Source organism: Malus sylvestris, chromosome 13 (assembly GCF_916048215.2).
Source record: "Malus sylvestris chromosome 13, drMalSylv7.2, whole genome shotgun sequence".
Classification (NCBI taxonomy): Eukaryota; Viridiplantae; Streptophyta; class Magnoliopsida; order Rosales; family Rosaceae; genus Malus; species Malus sylvestris.
Window position 1 is genome coordinate 7,038,051 of NC_062272.1, and position 14,636 is coordinate 7,052,686.

The 14,636-nt window shown below is 43.8% G+C and overlaps 2 protein-coding genes across 2 annotated transcripts in view; one reads left to right on the forward strand and one right to left on the reverse strand.

Moving 5' to 3' along the window:
* The window catches only part of LOC126597614 (cytochrome P450 71B26-like), a 61,845-nt gene that overhangs the window by 26,419 nt on the left and 20,790 nt on the right, over positions 1 to 14,636 (forward strand). The gene's annotated exons all lie outside the window — the stretch shown is intronic.
* On the reverse strand, positions 1,219 to 2,039 carry LOC126596837 (serine/threonine-protein kinase AFC1-like). Its single transcript, XM_050263493.1, has 4 exons — positions 2,036 to 2,039; positions 1,673 to 1,876; positions 1,505 to 1,569; positions 1,219 to 1,402 (listed from the first exon to the last, which is right to left on the reverse strand). Exons 1-4 carry the CDS (start codon positions 2,037 to 2,039, stop codon positions 1,301 to 1,303), a joined length of 375 nt encoding a protein of 124 aa, XP_050119450.1. The 3' UTR covers positions 1,219 to 1,300.

A 14,636-nucleotide genomic window follows, 5' to 3' on the forward strand; every position in this document is an offset into this window, starting at 1 on the left:
ATGATTGCAGAAGCACATCAGGTTATGCATTCACTGTTGGTTCAGGGGTTTTCTCTTGGGCATCAGTGAAACAACAAAGTGTTGCACTGTCCACAGCTGAGGCAGAGTATGTGAGTGCCTCAGAGGCAACATCTCAAGCCATCTGGCTAAGATTCATACTCAAAGACGTTGGGGAATTGCAGGTTGATGCCACACCACTTCTGTGTGACACCTCATCAATCACCATGACTAAAAATCCAGTTTTTCATCAAAGAACAAAGCACATAAAGAGGAGATATCATTTCATCAGAGAAGCATTACAAGAGAATACAATCAAGCTACACTACTGTAAGACAGAAGATCAAATCGGAAACATTTTCACAAAAGCTCTTCCAAAGGAAAGATTCAGTTACTTGAGGGGGATTGCTTGGCATGACAACCATAACCAATTTGGAGGGGAGTGTTGGAACCTAAATTGCTTATGGTTCCAAGGATCGAAGATAGCAAGTGAAGCTCCAAGTAATGAGTTGCTGCATAATCGAAGAAGAAGAACAAAGGTTTTTACTCGAACGGCTAGTTTTGTTTAAAGCTTTTGTTTGTGTAAATGAGTGACACGTGTACACTCCAGATTAGATCATTTAAACCCCCAATGAAGGGCTAGGATTAAATTTGGAGAAGGGTAAGTGTAATTCATAGTACATGTTTGTCTCCTAGCACATTTAGAGATAAGTTTGTTAGTTGGCAATGTACCAAAGCCCTACAAACATTCTCTATATAAATCAAAATATGGCTGATGCATTTGCATAGCCATGTAGCCGTCACAAACCTGCAACATTCCTTATTTCTCTTGTTCATTTCAGATCCCTAGAAAACTAATCAAACAGTGAATCAAAACATACAAAAGACACAAACTTTATCAATCTCACGGGACCCCGAGTTTCTGCCATTTGGAGCTGGTCGAAGAGTTTGTCCCAAAGGTTTGATTGGAATCTCAGTTCGACAACATTTTAAAAACATTTTGAGTTTCAGCTGTTTGAGGTTGGTCGAAGATCCTGAGATGTACATTGCAACAAAAACGGTAGACCTTGGACTTGCAAAATCTTCTCTACTGGTTCGATTGGAAATTTCCTTATGGAATGAAGGACAAAGATATCGACATGGAAGACACAAGTGAATCCCTTTCCCTCACCATCTCTAAGAGAACCTTGTCCCAATGAAATTTTCTCAAAATTAAGAAAATAAAGAAGACATGTTTTCTTGTTATGATTACGATTGAATACAACTGATTTAATTTATCTGCTTTCATGTTCTTATGGTATAATTAATTAATCAAGTGACACTTGTGTGGTCCGGTATGACACTCGAGAAGTTGCATCATAGCTAGGTGTTCCAAGTTCTCGTGTGTCTGAAACAAAGCTTCTCCCTGTAAAGAAATTCGTTCTTTTTTTCTCAGAAATTCTATACATTTTGTTCTAATCCAGAAATCTGGCGGAGACTGATGGACCAATATAATTCAGAGACATACCGAACACAACTCTACCAAGATGCAACCAACACTCCATATGTCACATGGATAACTCCATCCAAGTCCTGTAAATATTAACAATCTTATGAATGTTAAGAGATAAATTGATAGCAAATATTCAAAATGCAAATGATTCGCAAGATAACAGAAAGCATAGTAATAGCATACCCAGAATAACCTCAGGTGCCCGGTAGTGCCTTGTCGACACAATGTATTTGTGCTCTTGATGCTCATAGGCTGTGCTGCCAAAATCAATAACCTTGATAGCACTAGACTTTGGCAACCTTTTATAACTGGTTCCATCTTTTGGTGCCCGGATGTAAAATGTGACAGCAAAGCAATAAAAGCAAATGACAATTTTCAATAAGTGAACTAGATTCAGATAAGAGGTACAAACAATAAGTGAACCGTGTCATCTGAAGGGGCAAAAATGAATAAGAAAACACTAACTGCAGAACAATTGTCAAACCTTAGCCAATATTGGTTCTTCCTCCATGCTAGTGGGTGAGGGGATTGTTTGTGACGCCATACCCATATTTCACTCTGAGTTCATAGCGGACCATTTAGAAAATAACTTATTAGATACCGAAAAGCAGCTTGAGGCCCTAAGGCGATCATGTAGTATCCCCCGTAGTGTAGGAATACGTTTGGTGCGTTGTGAAGAATTGCCTTCTGAACCGACCAAGGGTCATGTTATGTTCTATACCCAGACATTAGTGACCTTGGGGGTAAATTTACCTTTGCATCTGTGGTTGCAACGGATGCTGTCTTTTATTGGTTATGCACCTGGGCAACTCAACCCTGGTTTCTGGGATACCTTGATCGGGTTTTATATTATTTGGATGGAGTGTGGATTAGGTAAGCCTTCCTACCATCAGTGGCGCTACTATTATAAGATGCGCCCGGTGAAAGCATGTACTGGTTATGCCGAATGTGCATGTCGGAGCGAGAGAGAGTGTGTTGTCTTTGATAAGAGAAAGGCGTACTGCACATGGAAGAAACGTTGGTGCTTTCTTTATAATGATTGGGAGCATGCTAAGGGTGTCACGCCTGAGTGACGTGTTCCTATTCACTTCCAGACTGTAGGTTGTAATGTATCCATTTTCTCATTATTTGCTATTGTTGTGATTTTCTCTTGCTTCTAAGATTTTTCTTCATGCAGTGACATGAGGCACCATCAAACTCAAGATTTTCTTCATGTAGTGACACGAGGCACCATCAAACTCTGTGGACATGAGCTAGCTGATGTAGAGAAAGTGCTGAGGGTGCCCAAAGAAGATAGACACTTGGATAAGCTACGACCCTTGTTTCCAAAGTACGGTTTCCAGCCCTTAGTTTCCGAGTGCCAGAGACGAGCGAGTAAGTTGTATCCTTCACTTGATCCTTGTTCTTCACTTTTTTTTAATTTTTTTTATAGATATATAATGTGGTATTCTTTACTTTGATTTTTCTTGTTGAGTGGAGAAGGTGGGCAAGAAAGTGGAGACTAGCACCAAGAAAAGGAGAGTGCCCATGTTAGTTCCTTCAGAAGACATCTTGTTTCATAAGGAAGCTCGCAAGCATCGAGTGAGACCAATCATTAAAACTAAGTCTCGAGAAGAAGTCCTCAAGGTTGCTGCCTCGAAGAAAGCTAAAGCTGAGGCCATTGGATATGCTGCTGCCATAGTTACCGGGGAAGATAGGCGATTGCTGCCTCCTCTTCCTACTATTAATCCCATCTTTCCTCCAGTTAGGGAGCACATTGGGCAGAAAGGTGATCCTAGTTCTAGCAGCGAAGGTAAAGATAAGGAAGAGGTTGGCAGTGTCCCTTGGAAGGATTTGAAGGTTGCCATGCGGCCAAAGGACTTTGGGTATATCAACAATTGCCTGGCAGGGCGTCGATTCACTTTCGATGAGCTTAGAGAGCCCTTAGCTAAAGATGAATCAGATTGCGACCGGATGTTGAAGCTGTCTTCATATATGAGTGTTACTTTGTCATTTCCTTGTTTTCTCCTCTTTATTAGCATTATTTTAGTAGTGATGATCATCTTGTCATGCAGGTCATGGCTAAGTATCACGACAGACTGCGAGAGGCTGAGCGGTGCAAGGTGAAATTGAAAGAGAATAAGCAGCTTGTGAATGATGCCAGGAAGAGGAGCAAAGCTTTGGCTGAGGCCATCCAAGTCAAGGATCAACATTTTGAGAGTTTAAAGAGGCGGAATGGTGAGAACTTGAGACTCAAGGTACAGTTTGAGGCGACTAAGAAACAGTTGAAGACAACTATGCTCGAGGTTTCCAAGGTTAAAGAGGAGTTGGGTAGTGCCTTGGTTGAGGTTTCTGAGCTGAAGAGTAGTATCCCGACTGAGAAGGAAGCTGCTGTGAAGGAGTTCTTGGGTTCCCATGCCTTTCTCCATGTTCTTAGACCTCACTGTACCCGGGAAGTTCACTTTGAAAAAAGGAAGTGGATGGCTGTCCTTGATCGTTATGATGATGGAAGCGTTCTTTGAAAATACCGTGAAGAAATAGATGAGCATTATCGAAAAGGTGAAACCTTCGACCTTGCAGTTTATTCTAGCAGTGCAGATGAGTCTGGCGATGAGGCTAGTGCTGATGAGCAGAGTCATCAGGGTGATGATGAGTTTGGAAATGCAGAAAATGGCGGTAGGACTCAGAGTGATATGATCAGGGGTTCAACCTCAGATGAGGATGACTAGAAGTGCTTTCACTTTATGCATGTACTCTACCTGCACTAGTTTGTTGTTTGTATGGCATGTGCCATGTTATAAGCCTGAGAGTTATTTTTTTTTTGCATGTTTATGAGTGTTTGCATTATCAAGCAAGTGTTTGTATTATCAAGCTTCAAGTGTTTGCCCTATCATTGATGAATGTTTGGCTATGTTTGCATAGATCATTTGTATAGTCTTGTTGACACATACTTAGATTTTATTTTGTATTGGAAACATTTGCGTTGAAGCTTCAACACTTGAGTGTTTCATTGCTCAAAATGTAAAAGAGTTTAGGGCCGAGTTGGCTAAATCACCTATTTATTGAATTCATACCAAATGGTCTTTGTTACATAGGATGCCGAACGGCTGTAGCTTAACACTTGTACAATGTGAGTCTATTTGTAATAGTACTTCAAGTGGTCAGCATTCCATGGATGGCCAAGGGTCTTGCCGTTGGAGCTTCTGAGCTTGTAGGAGCCAGGACGGCTGATGCCGACGACCTCGAACGGTCCGTCCCAGTTAGGACTGAGTGTTCATTCACTCGGGACCCTATCACAGAGTAATCTTTTCTTCAGTACCCAGTCTCTCACTTTGAAAGAGCAAGGTTTGACCCTTAAGTCGTAGTAGTTGGAAATGCGCTGCTTGTAGGCGACATTCCTCAGGTGAGCCTGATTTCTGTGTTCCTCGACTAGATCCAGGTTGAGGGTGAGTTGTTTGTCGTTCTCACTCTGCATGTAGTTCTGGATTCGGTATGTTGCTTGCTCAAGCTCAACCGGGACAACTGCTTCTGTACCAAAAGCAAGTGAGAATGGAGTTTCTCCTGTGGAAGTCCGATATGAAGTGCGGTATGACCAAAGAACTTGGGGTACGAATTCTGGCCAACAACCTTTAGCTTTGTCCAAGCTAGTTTTCAGAGTGCGCTTGGTTATTTTGTTAACAGCCTCGACTTGTCCATTAGATTGGGGATGGGCTGGAGAGGCAAAACATAAGTTGATGTTGAACTTAGAGCAGAACATCATGAACTTCTTGTTGTTGAACTGCCGCTCATTGTCCGTGACTATCGCATTGGGAATGCCGAATCTGCAGAGGATGTTCTTCCATACGAAGTCTTCTATTTTTGCCTCAGTAATGGTTGTCAAGGGTTCTACTTCAGCCCACTTTGTGAAGTAGTCAACTGCAACGATTGCATAGCGGACCTTGCCCTTCCCTGCAGGCATTGGGCCGATCAAATCAAGTCCCCATTGGGCGAAGGACCAAGGGCTGATCATAGGAGTGAGCAGCTCGGGAGGGGAGTGAGGGATAGTTGCGTAGCGTTGACACTTATCGCATGAGCGAGATATTCTGATGGCATCTTGGTAGAGTGTTGGCCAATAGTATCCTTGGAAAAAAGTCTTGTGTGCTAGGGATCGATACCCAGCATGATCTCCGTAGACTCCTTCATGTATTTCCCTAAGGACAATTTCCGCCTCCGCAGGTGTAAGGCATCTTAGGTATGGCAGGGTAAAACTGCGCTTGTAGAGTTGGTCATTAATGATCAGGTAGCGGGCAGACTTGTATCAAATCTGCTTAGCTTGGACTTTGTCATTTGGGAGGATGCCATGAGTAAGGAATTTATAAATTGGGGTGATCCAACTATCTCCTTGTTGTAAATTGCACACTTCCGCAACCATGGTGTTTGGTGCTGCCAACAATTCGACATGAATTTTTCTCCCAATTTTGTCTTCCACTGCTGAGGTGAGGCGAGCCAAAGCGTTTGCATGACTGTTTGCCGCTCGAGGAACTTAGGTGATCTGGTAGTGGAAATGCTTGAGCAAAAGTCGTGTTTGCGCAAGATATGCTGCCATGGAGCTATCCTTAGCATCAAAGTTGTTCGTGACTTGGTTGACCACTAATTAGGAGTCACTGAAGATATCAATTTGTTTAACCCCAAGGTGTTTGGCCAAATGTAAGCCTGCTAGAAGGGCTTCGTATTCAGCCTCGTTGTTCGACGCCTTGAATTTGAAACGAATAGCGTATTCTATCGCCACTTTGTCGGGGGTAGTGACGACTAATCTTGCTCCGTAACCCTGTTGGTTGGATGAGTCATCAACATACAGACTCCATGCTGGGGTTGTTGATTCTATCTTCTGAGCTTCCGATGGTAATGAAGCTACTGCTTCAGGTGTAGAAGTAATGTCAACAGGATATGTGAAGTCGGCGATGAAATATGCTACTGCTTGACCCTTTTCGGCCGGTTTTGGTTGGTAGAAGATGTCAAACTCACCCAATGCTATCGCCCATTTGATCATTCGCCCAAACGTGTCAAGACTCTGGAGTATCTGTCGAAGAGGGTGATTGGTAAGCACGATGATGGCTTGTGCTTGGAAATAAGGGCAAAGTTTTCGAGCAGACATGACCAATGCTAAAGCTAATTTCTCAATGTTGGAGTATTGTGTCTCCCCATCTTGTAGGGCCTTGCTAGCGTAGTAGACGGGCCGTTCGACACCACTGTCCTTTCGAATAAGAACAGAACTGACTGCTGAAGCCGAAACCGATAGATAGATAATGAGAGTGTCACAAACTTCTGGTTTGGAGAGCAGAGGGGCTTTACTCATGTACTATTTGAGGTTCCTGAATGCCTTGGCACATTCCTCCGTCCATGATATGTACTTCTTATTTCCCTTGAGTGCTTTGAAGAAATGAGCACATCTGTCTGCGGCCTTAGAGATGAATCTGGTTAAGGCTGCCACCTTGCCAGTAAGGCTTTGGATGTCTTTTGAAGTTACTGGCACTTTCATATCGAAGATTGCTTTGATCTTTTCGGGGTTAGCTTCAATGCCTCGTTGGCTAATCATGAAGCCTAAGAATTTGCCAGAGCCCACGCCGAAGGCACATTTGTTGGGGTTCAACCTCATTTGATACCTCTTTAGAATGGTGAAAGTTTCATATAGGTTGGTGATGTGTTGGTCAGCATGTTTGCTCTTGACTAGCATATCATCAACGTAAACTTCCATGCTCTTCCCAATCTGTTCGACGAACATTGAATTAACCAGTCTCTGATAAGTTACTCCTGCATTCTTTAAGCCGAAAGGCATAACTTTATAGCAATATAGTCCCCTGTCAGTAGTGAAGGCCGTGTGTTCTTGGTCTGAGGGGTTCATGAGGATTTGGTTGTATCCTGAATAAGCGTCCATAAAGCTCAAGAGCTCACACCCTGCGGTAGAGTCTATAAGTCTATCAATGAGAGGAAGAGGGAAACTATCCTTCGGGTATCCTTTGTTTAGGTCGGTGTAGTCGACACACATACTACACAAGACCTTTTGAAGCAGGAGACTTTCCTTGGTCGGATTTTTCTTAACAATGACAACATTTGCTACCCATGTTAGGTAATTGACTTCACGGACGAAGCTTATGTCCTTGAGTTTTTCAACTTCTGCTTTCATCGCCTCGTATCGTTCAACATCATAAGATCTTCGTTTCTGTTTTACTGGTTTGGTCTTAGGATCAATACTTAAGTGGTGACAGATGATATCGGGAGAAATGCTCGGCATATCTTTATATGACCAAGTGAAGACCTCGGTGTTCTCTTGCAAAAAGGAGATCAGCGACAACCGAAGGGGTGGTGACAAAGTGGTGCCAATCTTCACCATGCGATTTGGATGGTCTTTGGAGATAGAGACATTTTCTAACTCTTCAGCGGGTTGTGCTTGCTGGGTGAAGGAGTCATCTCGAGGGTCGTCGGGTTGACTGTTGCCATCATGAAGATCCGAGTTGGCTTCATCTGGACTGGTCTTTACTACTTGGTTATGTATAGAGAGGGTCTCCTTGGGGACAGGCAGGTGTTGTTGCTTAACTGAAGTGTTGTAACATGATCGAGCACTAAGTTGATCTCCCCTGATGTATCCATTGCCGAAAGGGGTCGGAAACTTCATCAACAACATATGTGTGGATACCATGGCCTTGAGGTCATTGATGCATGTGCGCCCAAAGATGACATTGTATGCCGTCGGGCAATTGACCACTAGGAAGTTAGTGGTAAAAATAGCTGTGTAGGGGCCTGTACCAATGGTGAGGGGTAAATGTATACTCCCTAAATGTTGTACGATATCGCTAGAGAAGCTTATCAGAGGAGAAATCGAGCGATTAAGCAAGTGTTCAGCTACATTAAATGCCTTGAAAGCTTCAGCAAACATGATATTGACTGAAGCACCTGTGTCTATCAGGATTCGTTTCACATCAAAATTTGCTATGTGAGCCTTTACGATCAGCGGGTCGTTATGAGGGTAGATGATACCTCTTTCTTCCTCAGGGTAGAAACATATTGGATCCCAGTTAGGTTTTTGATACTTGCCTCCCCTGATGTCTTCCACGTGAAACACTTGATGGCCATGTCTCAAAGTTCGTTCACTGTTTTTCATGGCCCTATTTGAAGATTCAGACATGGGTGTGCTGCCGCTTATGGAGTATATCACATTCACCTGGCGTTGGTTACGGTTATCCCTTGGATGGTGAAGGAGGAACTGATCAATTTTTCCTTCACGTGCCAAAGCTTCAATATGATCACGGAGGATGATGCACTTCTCACCATCATGGCCATTATACTCGTGGTAGCAACAAAACACGCCCGTGTTCTTCGTGGACTTGTAATCTGGTTGTCTTGTCTTTGGCTTTGGTATCAGGTGAGCTATACTGGGGTAGATGGCCGCGCATGTAGCGTTCAAAGGTGTGTATGTCTTATACCTCGGGGTAGGGCCTGTCTTGACACGTGATTGGCCTACCGCATTGATTGCCTGGAGACGGGCGTTATTGTGATGATATCCTGAGTTATCGCGATAGTGCCCCTTATTCTTTTTATTAAAATAAGATTGGTGATGATGGAAATCTTTCCTTTTGCCCTGGGATTGATATGTCTGCTGACTTGGCGAAGTATTAAATGAGGCAGGGGGTGTGCTGCTACCATCTAGAAGGTTGAGGTCTTTTCATTCGGTTGGATCTGGCCCCCACTCCCTACTTGCTGATAAGGGGTGACTGTAGGGGGTTTCCCTTGATATGTCTTTGCCTCGACGGAGGCATGGTTGTAAGCTTGTGCCATAACCTCAGAGTAAGTCTTTCAAGTGTTGACGTTGATCATGTACTTGAATAAACAATCATGTAAGCTTGCCGTGAAGGCCTTGAGGACGGTCTTGTCATCTGCCTCAGCGCAGCGAGAATACTCATGGCTGAAGCGGTCAGCATACTTTTGTAATGACTCGTCCGGCTTCTGGCGAATAATGTACAAGTCATCTACGGAATGCAAGCGATCAGTCTGGAAGATGTGTTGAGAGACAAACAGCTTCCTCAACTCTTCAAATGAGTCTACCGTCTCGGGTGGAAGATGGCTATACCAGTTTAAAGCTCCGCCAGAGAGGGTATAGGGGAAGAGAAGGCATCGTTCTTCATCGGTGTGTCTCCGGTATACCATGGTGGACTCAAAGAGGTTAAGGTGTTCAATCGGGTCTTCCTTTCCAGTATCGAGTTGTAAGCCAAGCTTCTGCTTTGTCTTTGCTTGGATGGGGTGTTGAGGATCCTTCTTATGAGGGGGCCAGGCCTGGGTTGGTTCCAGTCAAGTATCTCGGCTTGACGTTCAACCTTCAACTTGTTTACTTCCTCCAGGAGCTGTAAGACAAGGGGGTCCTGAGTGAAGTCGTGCACCACTGAAGTTTTCTTCTGTAAGTCCCCATCGCCTCTTGTAAGTAGGAAAGTTTGATCAAGATAGCGTGATTTTTCCTTGGACTCGCCACACTGACTCCTAGAGTGAGTATGTCGGAATATTTCCGAGTCCTCTGTACCTTCATGTTCTTCTGGGACTTGTTGCCCATTCCCTAGATTGGTTGCTGGCCTGGGTCGTGGAAGAGGACTGAGTCTTTCAGAAAATCTTGGGTCATTGATCTTCGAGCTTATGTGGATGAGATTCTCTCGACGTTGCTTTAGGAAGTCTCGACAATCGCGATAGACGGCTTTTGATCCTTCCACTCCCTCTGTGAAGAGGTGTTTTCCTTTACTTCTTCTGTTTCGGGTTGAAACAGCTGGGTTGAGAGAAGTCTCATGTTGATTATCACACTGATGTGTAACTCAATCTCTATCAGGGATGTCCGTGTTGGATATCGGTGACCCTCCGTGTTGGGGGCATTCAGATGATTGTTGACCTCAACAGGGGCGACAAGCTTGTGTGTTTGAGCATGCCTAGCCCCGTGAAGCATCTCGAAAAGTTTTTCATATTGTTCCTGGAGGACCTCATTCTTCATTGCTATCTTGTTATTCTGAACCTCTAGCTCATCGACTTTAGCTTGAAGAGTAACTCTATTTCCTTCCTGCCTTTGTTGCTTCATACTAGGTCCAAGGCGGGTGTCATTCTGTGTGTTATGGCTTCTTTCGCTCCCCATGTCGAAGAGAGATGCTTGGCCAAAAGAAAGTGTATAAGCGGTGGAAACCAGCTTGATAAAGCTGAAGAGAGTGGGAATAAATGTCGTTTCCCACAGACGGCGCCAAATGTTGATGCATAAAATCAGCGAGGACTTTGGTACAACAGAAAGTGTCAGGTTTGTGACCTTCGCTTGGTTGCTTCGATCACTAGTGAAGATAAGTACGTAAATGAATAGGGACAGGGAAACAAACACAAGATGTATATGGTTCACCCAGATTGTCTACGTCCACGGAGTAGATGAGTTCTCATTGATTGTGAAGGGTTTACACAAATACATAAGTTCAAGCTCTCCTTTTGTGAGTTCTAGTGAATAGTTTAGTACAAAATGACATTAAAGATTATTATGGGAGAATGATCCCTATTTATAGAAGAGAGTTTCTAGTTTTGTTCTGACATTGACACGTGTCATGTTGTGATTGGCTTCTGATGTTGACACGTGTCGCACTGTGATTGGCCTCCTGGTTGAAGGGAAACTCTTCTGGGTCCTTGACAGTATAACGTTGACCGGTGCTCAGTAGTTTCGGGATTGGTCAAGTATGGTACAAACAAAGTGTATCACCCTTCGTGATCATATTGAAGCTTTGACATGTGAAGGAAAAATTGATCAATTCCTCCTTCACCCTCCAAGAGGGTAACCGTAACCAACGCTAGGTAAATGTGATATATTCCATAAATGGTGGCACACCCATATCTAAATCTTCCAACTGGGCCATGAAAAATAGTGAACAAGCTTTAAGGTTTGGCCACCAAGTTTTTCATATGGAAGACATCAGGGGAGGTAAGCATCAAAAGCTTAACGGGGATCCAATATGTTTCTACCCTGAGGAAGAAAGAGGTATCATCTACCCTCACAACGACCAACTGATCGTGGAAGCTCACATAGCCAACTTTGAAGTACGACGAATTCTGGTAGACATGGGGGTTTCGGTCAATATCATGTTTGTTGAAGCTTTCAGGGTATTTAATGTAGCTGAACATTTGCTCGACCACTTGATTTCCCCTCTGATAAGCTTATCAGGTGATATCGTGCAACCTTTAGGGAGCATACACTTACCTTTCACTATTGGTACAGCCCTTACACAGCTACTATTACCACTAACTTCCTGGTGGTTGATTGCCCAACGACATACAATGTCATCTTCAGACGCACAGGCATCAATGATCTCAAGGCCATGGTATCCACACATATGTTGATGAAATTTCCAATCCCCTATGGCAATGGTTACATCAGAGGATATCAACTTAGTGCACGATCATGTTACAACACTTTAGTCAAGCAACAACACCTGCATGTGCCCAAGGAAACCCTTTCTATACATGACCAAGTCATAAATACCAGCCCAGACGAAGCCAACTTGGATCTTCACGGTGGCAACAGTCAACCCGACGATCCTCGAGATGACTCTTTCACCTAGCAAGCACAACCCGCTGAAAAGTTGGAGAAAGTCTCTATCTCAAAAGATTATCTGGATCGCATGGTGAAGATTGGTACCATCTTGTCACCACCTATTCGGTTGGCATTGATCTCTTTTTTGCAAGAGAACACTGAGGTCTTCGCCTAGTCATACGAGGACATGCCAGGCATCTCTCCTGATATAATATGTCATCGCTTAATTATTGACCCTAAGACCAAGCCAGTGAGATAGAAGCGAAGATCCTATGACGCCGAACGGTACGAGGCAATGAAATTAGAAGTTGAAAAACTCGAAGGTAGCAAATGTTGTCCTTGTTAAGAAGAATCCGACCAATGAAAGTCTTATGCTCCAAAAGGTCTTGTGGACAATGTGTGTCGATTACATCGACCTAAACAAAGGATGCCTGAAGGATAGCTTTCCTCTTCTTCTCATAGACAGACTTATAGACTCTACAGCAGGGTGTGAACTCCTGAGCTTCATGGATGCTTACTCAGGATACAACCAAATCCTCATGAACCCTCCGGACCAAGAACACATGGCCTTCACTACTGACAGGGGACTATATTGCTATAAAGTCATGCCCTTTGGCCTAAAGAATGTAGGAGCGACTTATCAGAGATTGGTCAATTCAATGTTCGCCGAACATATTGGGAAGAGCATGGAAGTTTACGTTGATGATATGCTAGTCAAGAGCAAACATACTGACCAACACATCACCAACCTATCTGAAACTTTCACCATTATAAAGAGGTATCGAATGAGGTTGAACCCCAACAAATGTGCCTTCAGCGTAGGCTCTGGCAAATTCTTAGGCTTCATGATAAGCCAACGAGGCATTGAGGCTAATCCCGAGAAGATCAAAGCAATCCTCGACATGAAGGAACCGGTAATTTCAAAAAACATCCAAAGCCTTACTGGCAAGGTGGCAGCCTTAACTAAGTTCATCTCTAAGGCCACAGACAGATGTGTTCATTTCTTCAAAGCACTTAAGGGAAGTAAGAAGTACATTAAATGGACTGATGAATGTGATGAGGCATTCAAGAACCTCAAAGACTACATGAGTAAAGCCCTTTTGCTCTCCAAACCTGAGGTTGGTGACACTCTCATTATCTATCTGTCGGTATCGGCTTCAACAGTAAGTTCCGTTCTCATTCGAAAAGGATGGTAATGTCGAACGGCATGTCTACTACGCTAGCAAGGCCTTACAAGATGTGGAGACACGATACTCCAACATTGAGAAATTGGCTCTAGCATTGGTCATGTCTACTCGAAAACTTCGCCCTTACTTCCAAGCACACTCCATCATCGTGCTTACCAATCATCCTATTCGACAGATACTCCAAAGTCCTAACACTTCCGGGCGAATGATCAAATGGGCGATATCATTAGGTGAGTTTGACATCTCCTACCATCCAAAGCCAGCTGAGAAGGGTCAAACAGTGGCAGACTTCATCGCCGATTTCACATATCCTGTTGACATTGTTTATACGCCTAAAGAAGTGGTTTCATTACCCTCGGAATCTCAGAAAATAGAATTAACAGCCCCAGCATGGAGTTTATATGTTGATGGCTCGTCCAACCAACAGGGTTGTGGAGCATGACTAGTCCTTACGACCCTTGACAAAGTGGCGATGGAGTATGCTCTTCGTTTCAAATTGAAGGCGTCGAACAATGAGGTAGAATATGAAGCCCTTCTAGCAGACTTACGTTTGGCCAAACACCTTGGGGTTAAACGAATTGATATCTTTAGTGACTCCCAATTGGTGGTTAACTAGGTCACCAACAACTTTGACGCTAAGGATCACTCCATGGTAGCCTATCTGGCACAAACACAATTGTTGCTCAAGCATTTTCACTACCAGATCACCCAAATTCCTCGAGTGGTAAACAGTCATGTAGATGCTTTGGCTCGCCTCGCCTCAGCGGTGGAAGACAAGATTGGGAGAAAAATTCAGGTCGAATTGTTAGTAGCACCAAGCACCATGGCTGCGGAGATCATGCTGGATCTTGATTCCTAGCACACAAGGTTTTTCGCCAAGGATATTACTGGCCAACATTCCACCAAGATGCCATCAAAATATCCCGCCCATGTGATAAGTGTCAAGGCTACGCAACTATTCCTCACTCCTCTCCCGAGCCGCTCACTCCTATGATCAGCCCTTGGCCCTTCGCCCAATGGGAACTTGATTTGATCGACCCAATGCCTGCAGGGAAAGGCAAGGTCCGCTATACAATCGTTGCAGTTGACTACTTCACAAAATGGGCCGAAGTAGAACCCTTAGCAACCATTACTGAGGCAAAAATATAAGACTTCGTATGGAACAACATCTTTTGCATATTCGACATTCCCAATGCGATAGTCATTGACAAAGGGCGACATTTCGACAATAATAAGTTCAGGATGTTCTGTTCTAAGTTCAACATCAACTTATGTTTTGCCTTCCCAGCTCATCCTAGCTCATCCCCAGTCTAATGGACAAGTTGAAGCCATCAACAAAATAATCAAGCGAACTTTGAAAACCAGCTTGGACAAGGCTAAAGGTTGTTGGCCAAAATTTGTACCTCAAGTT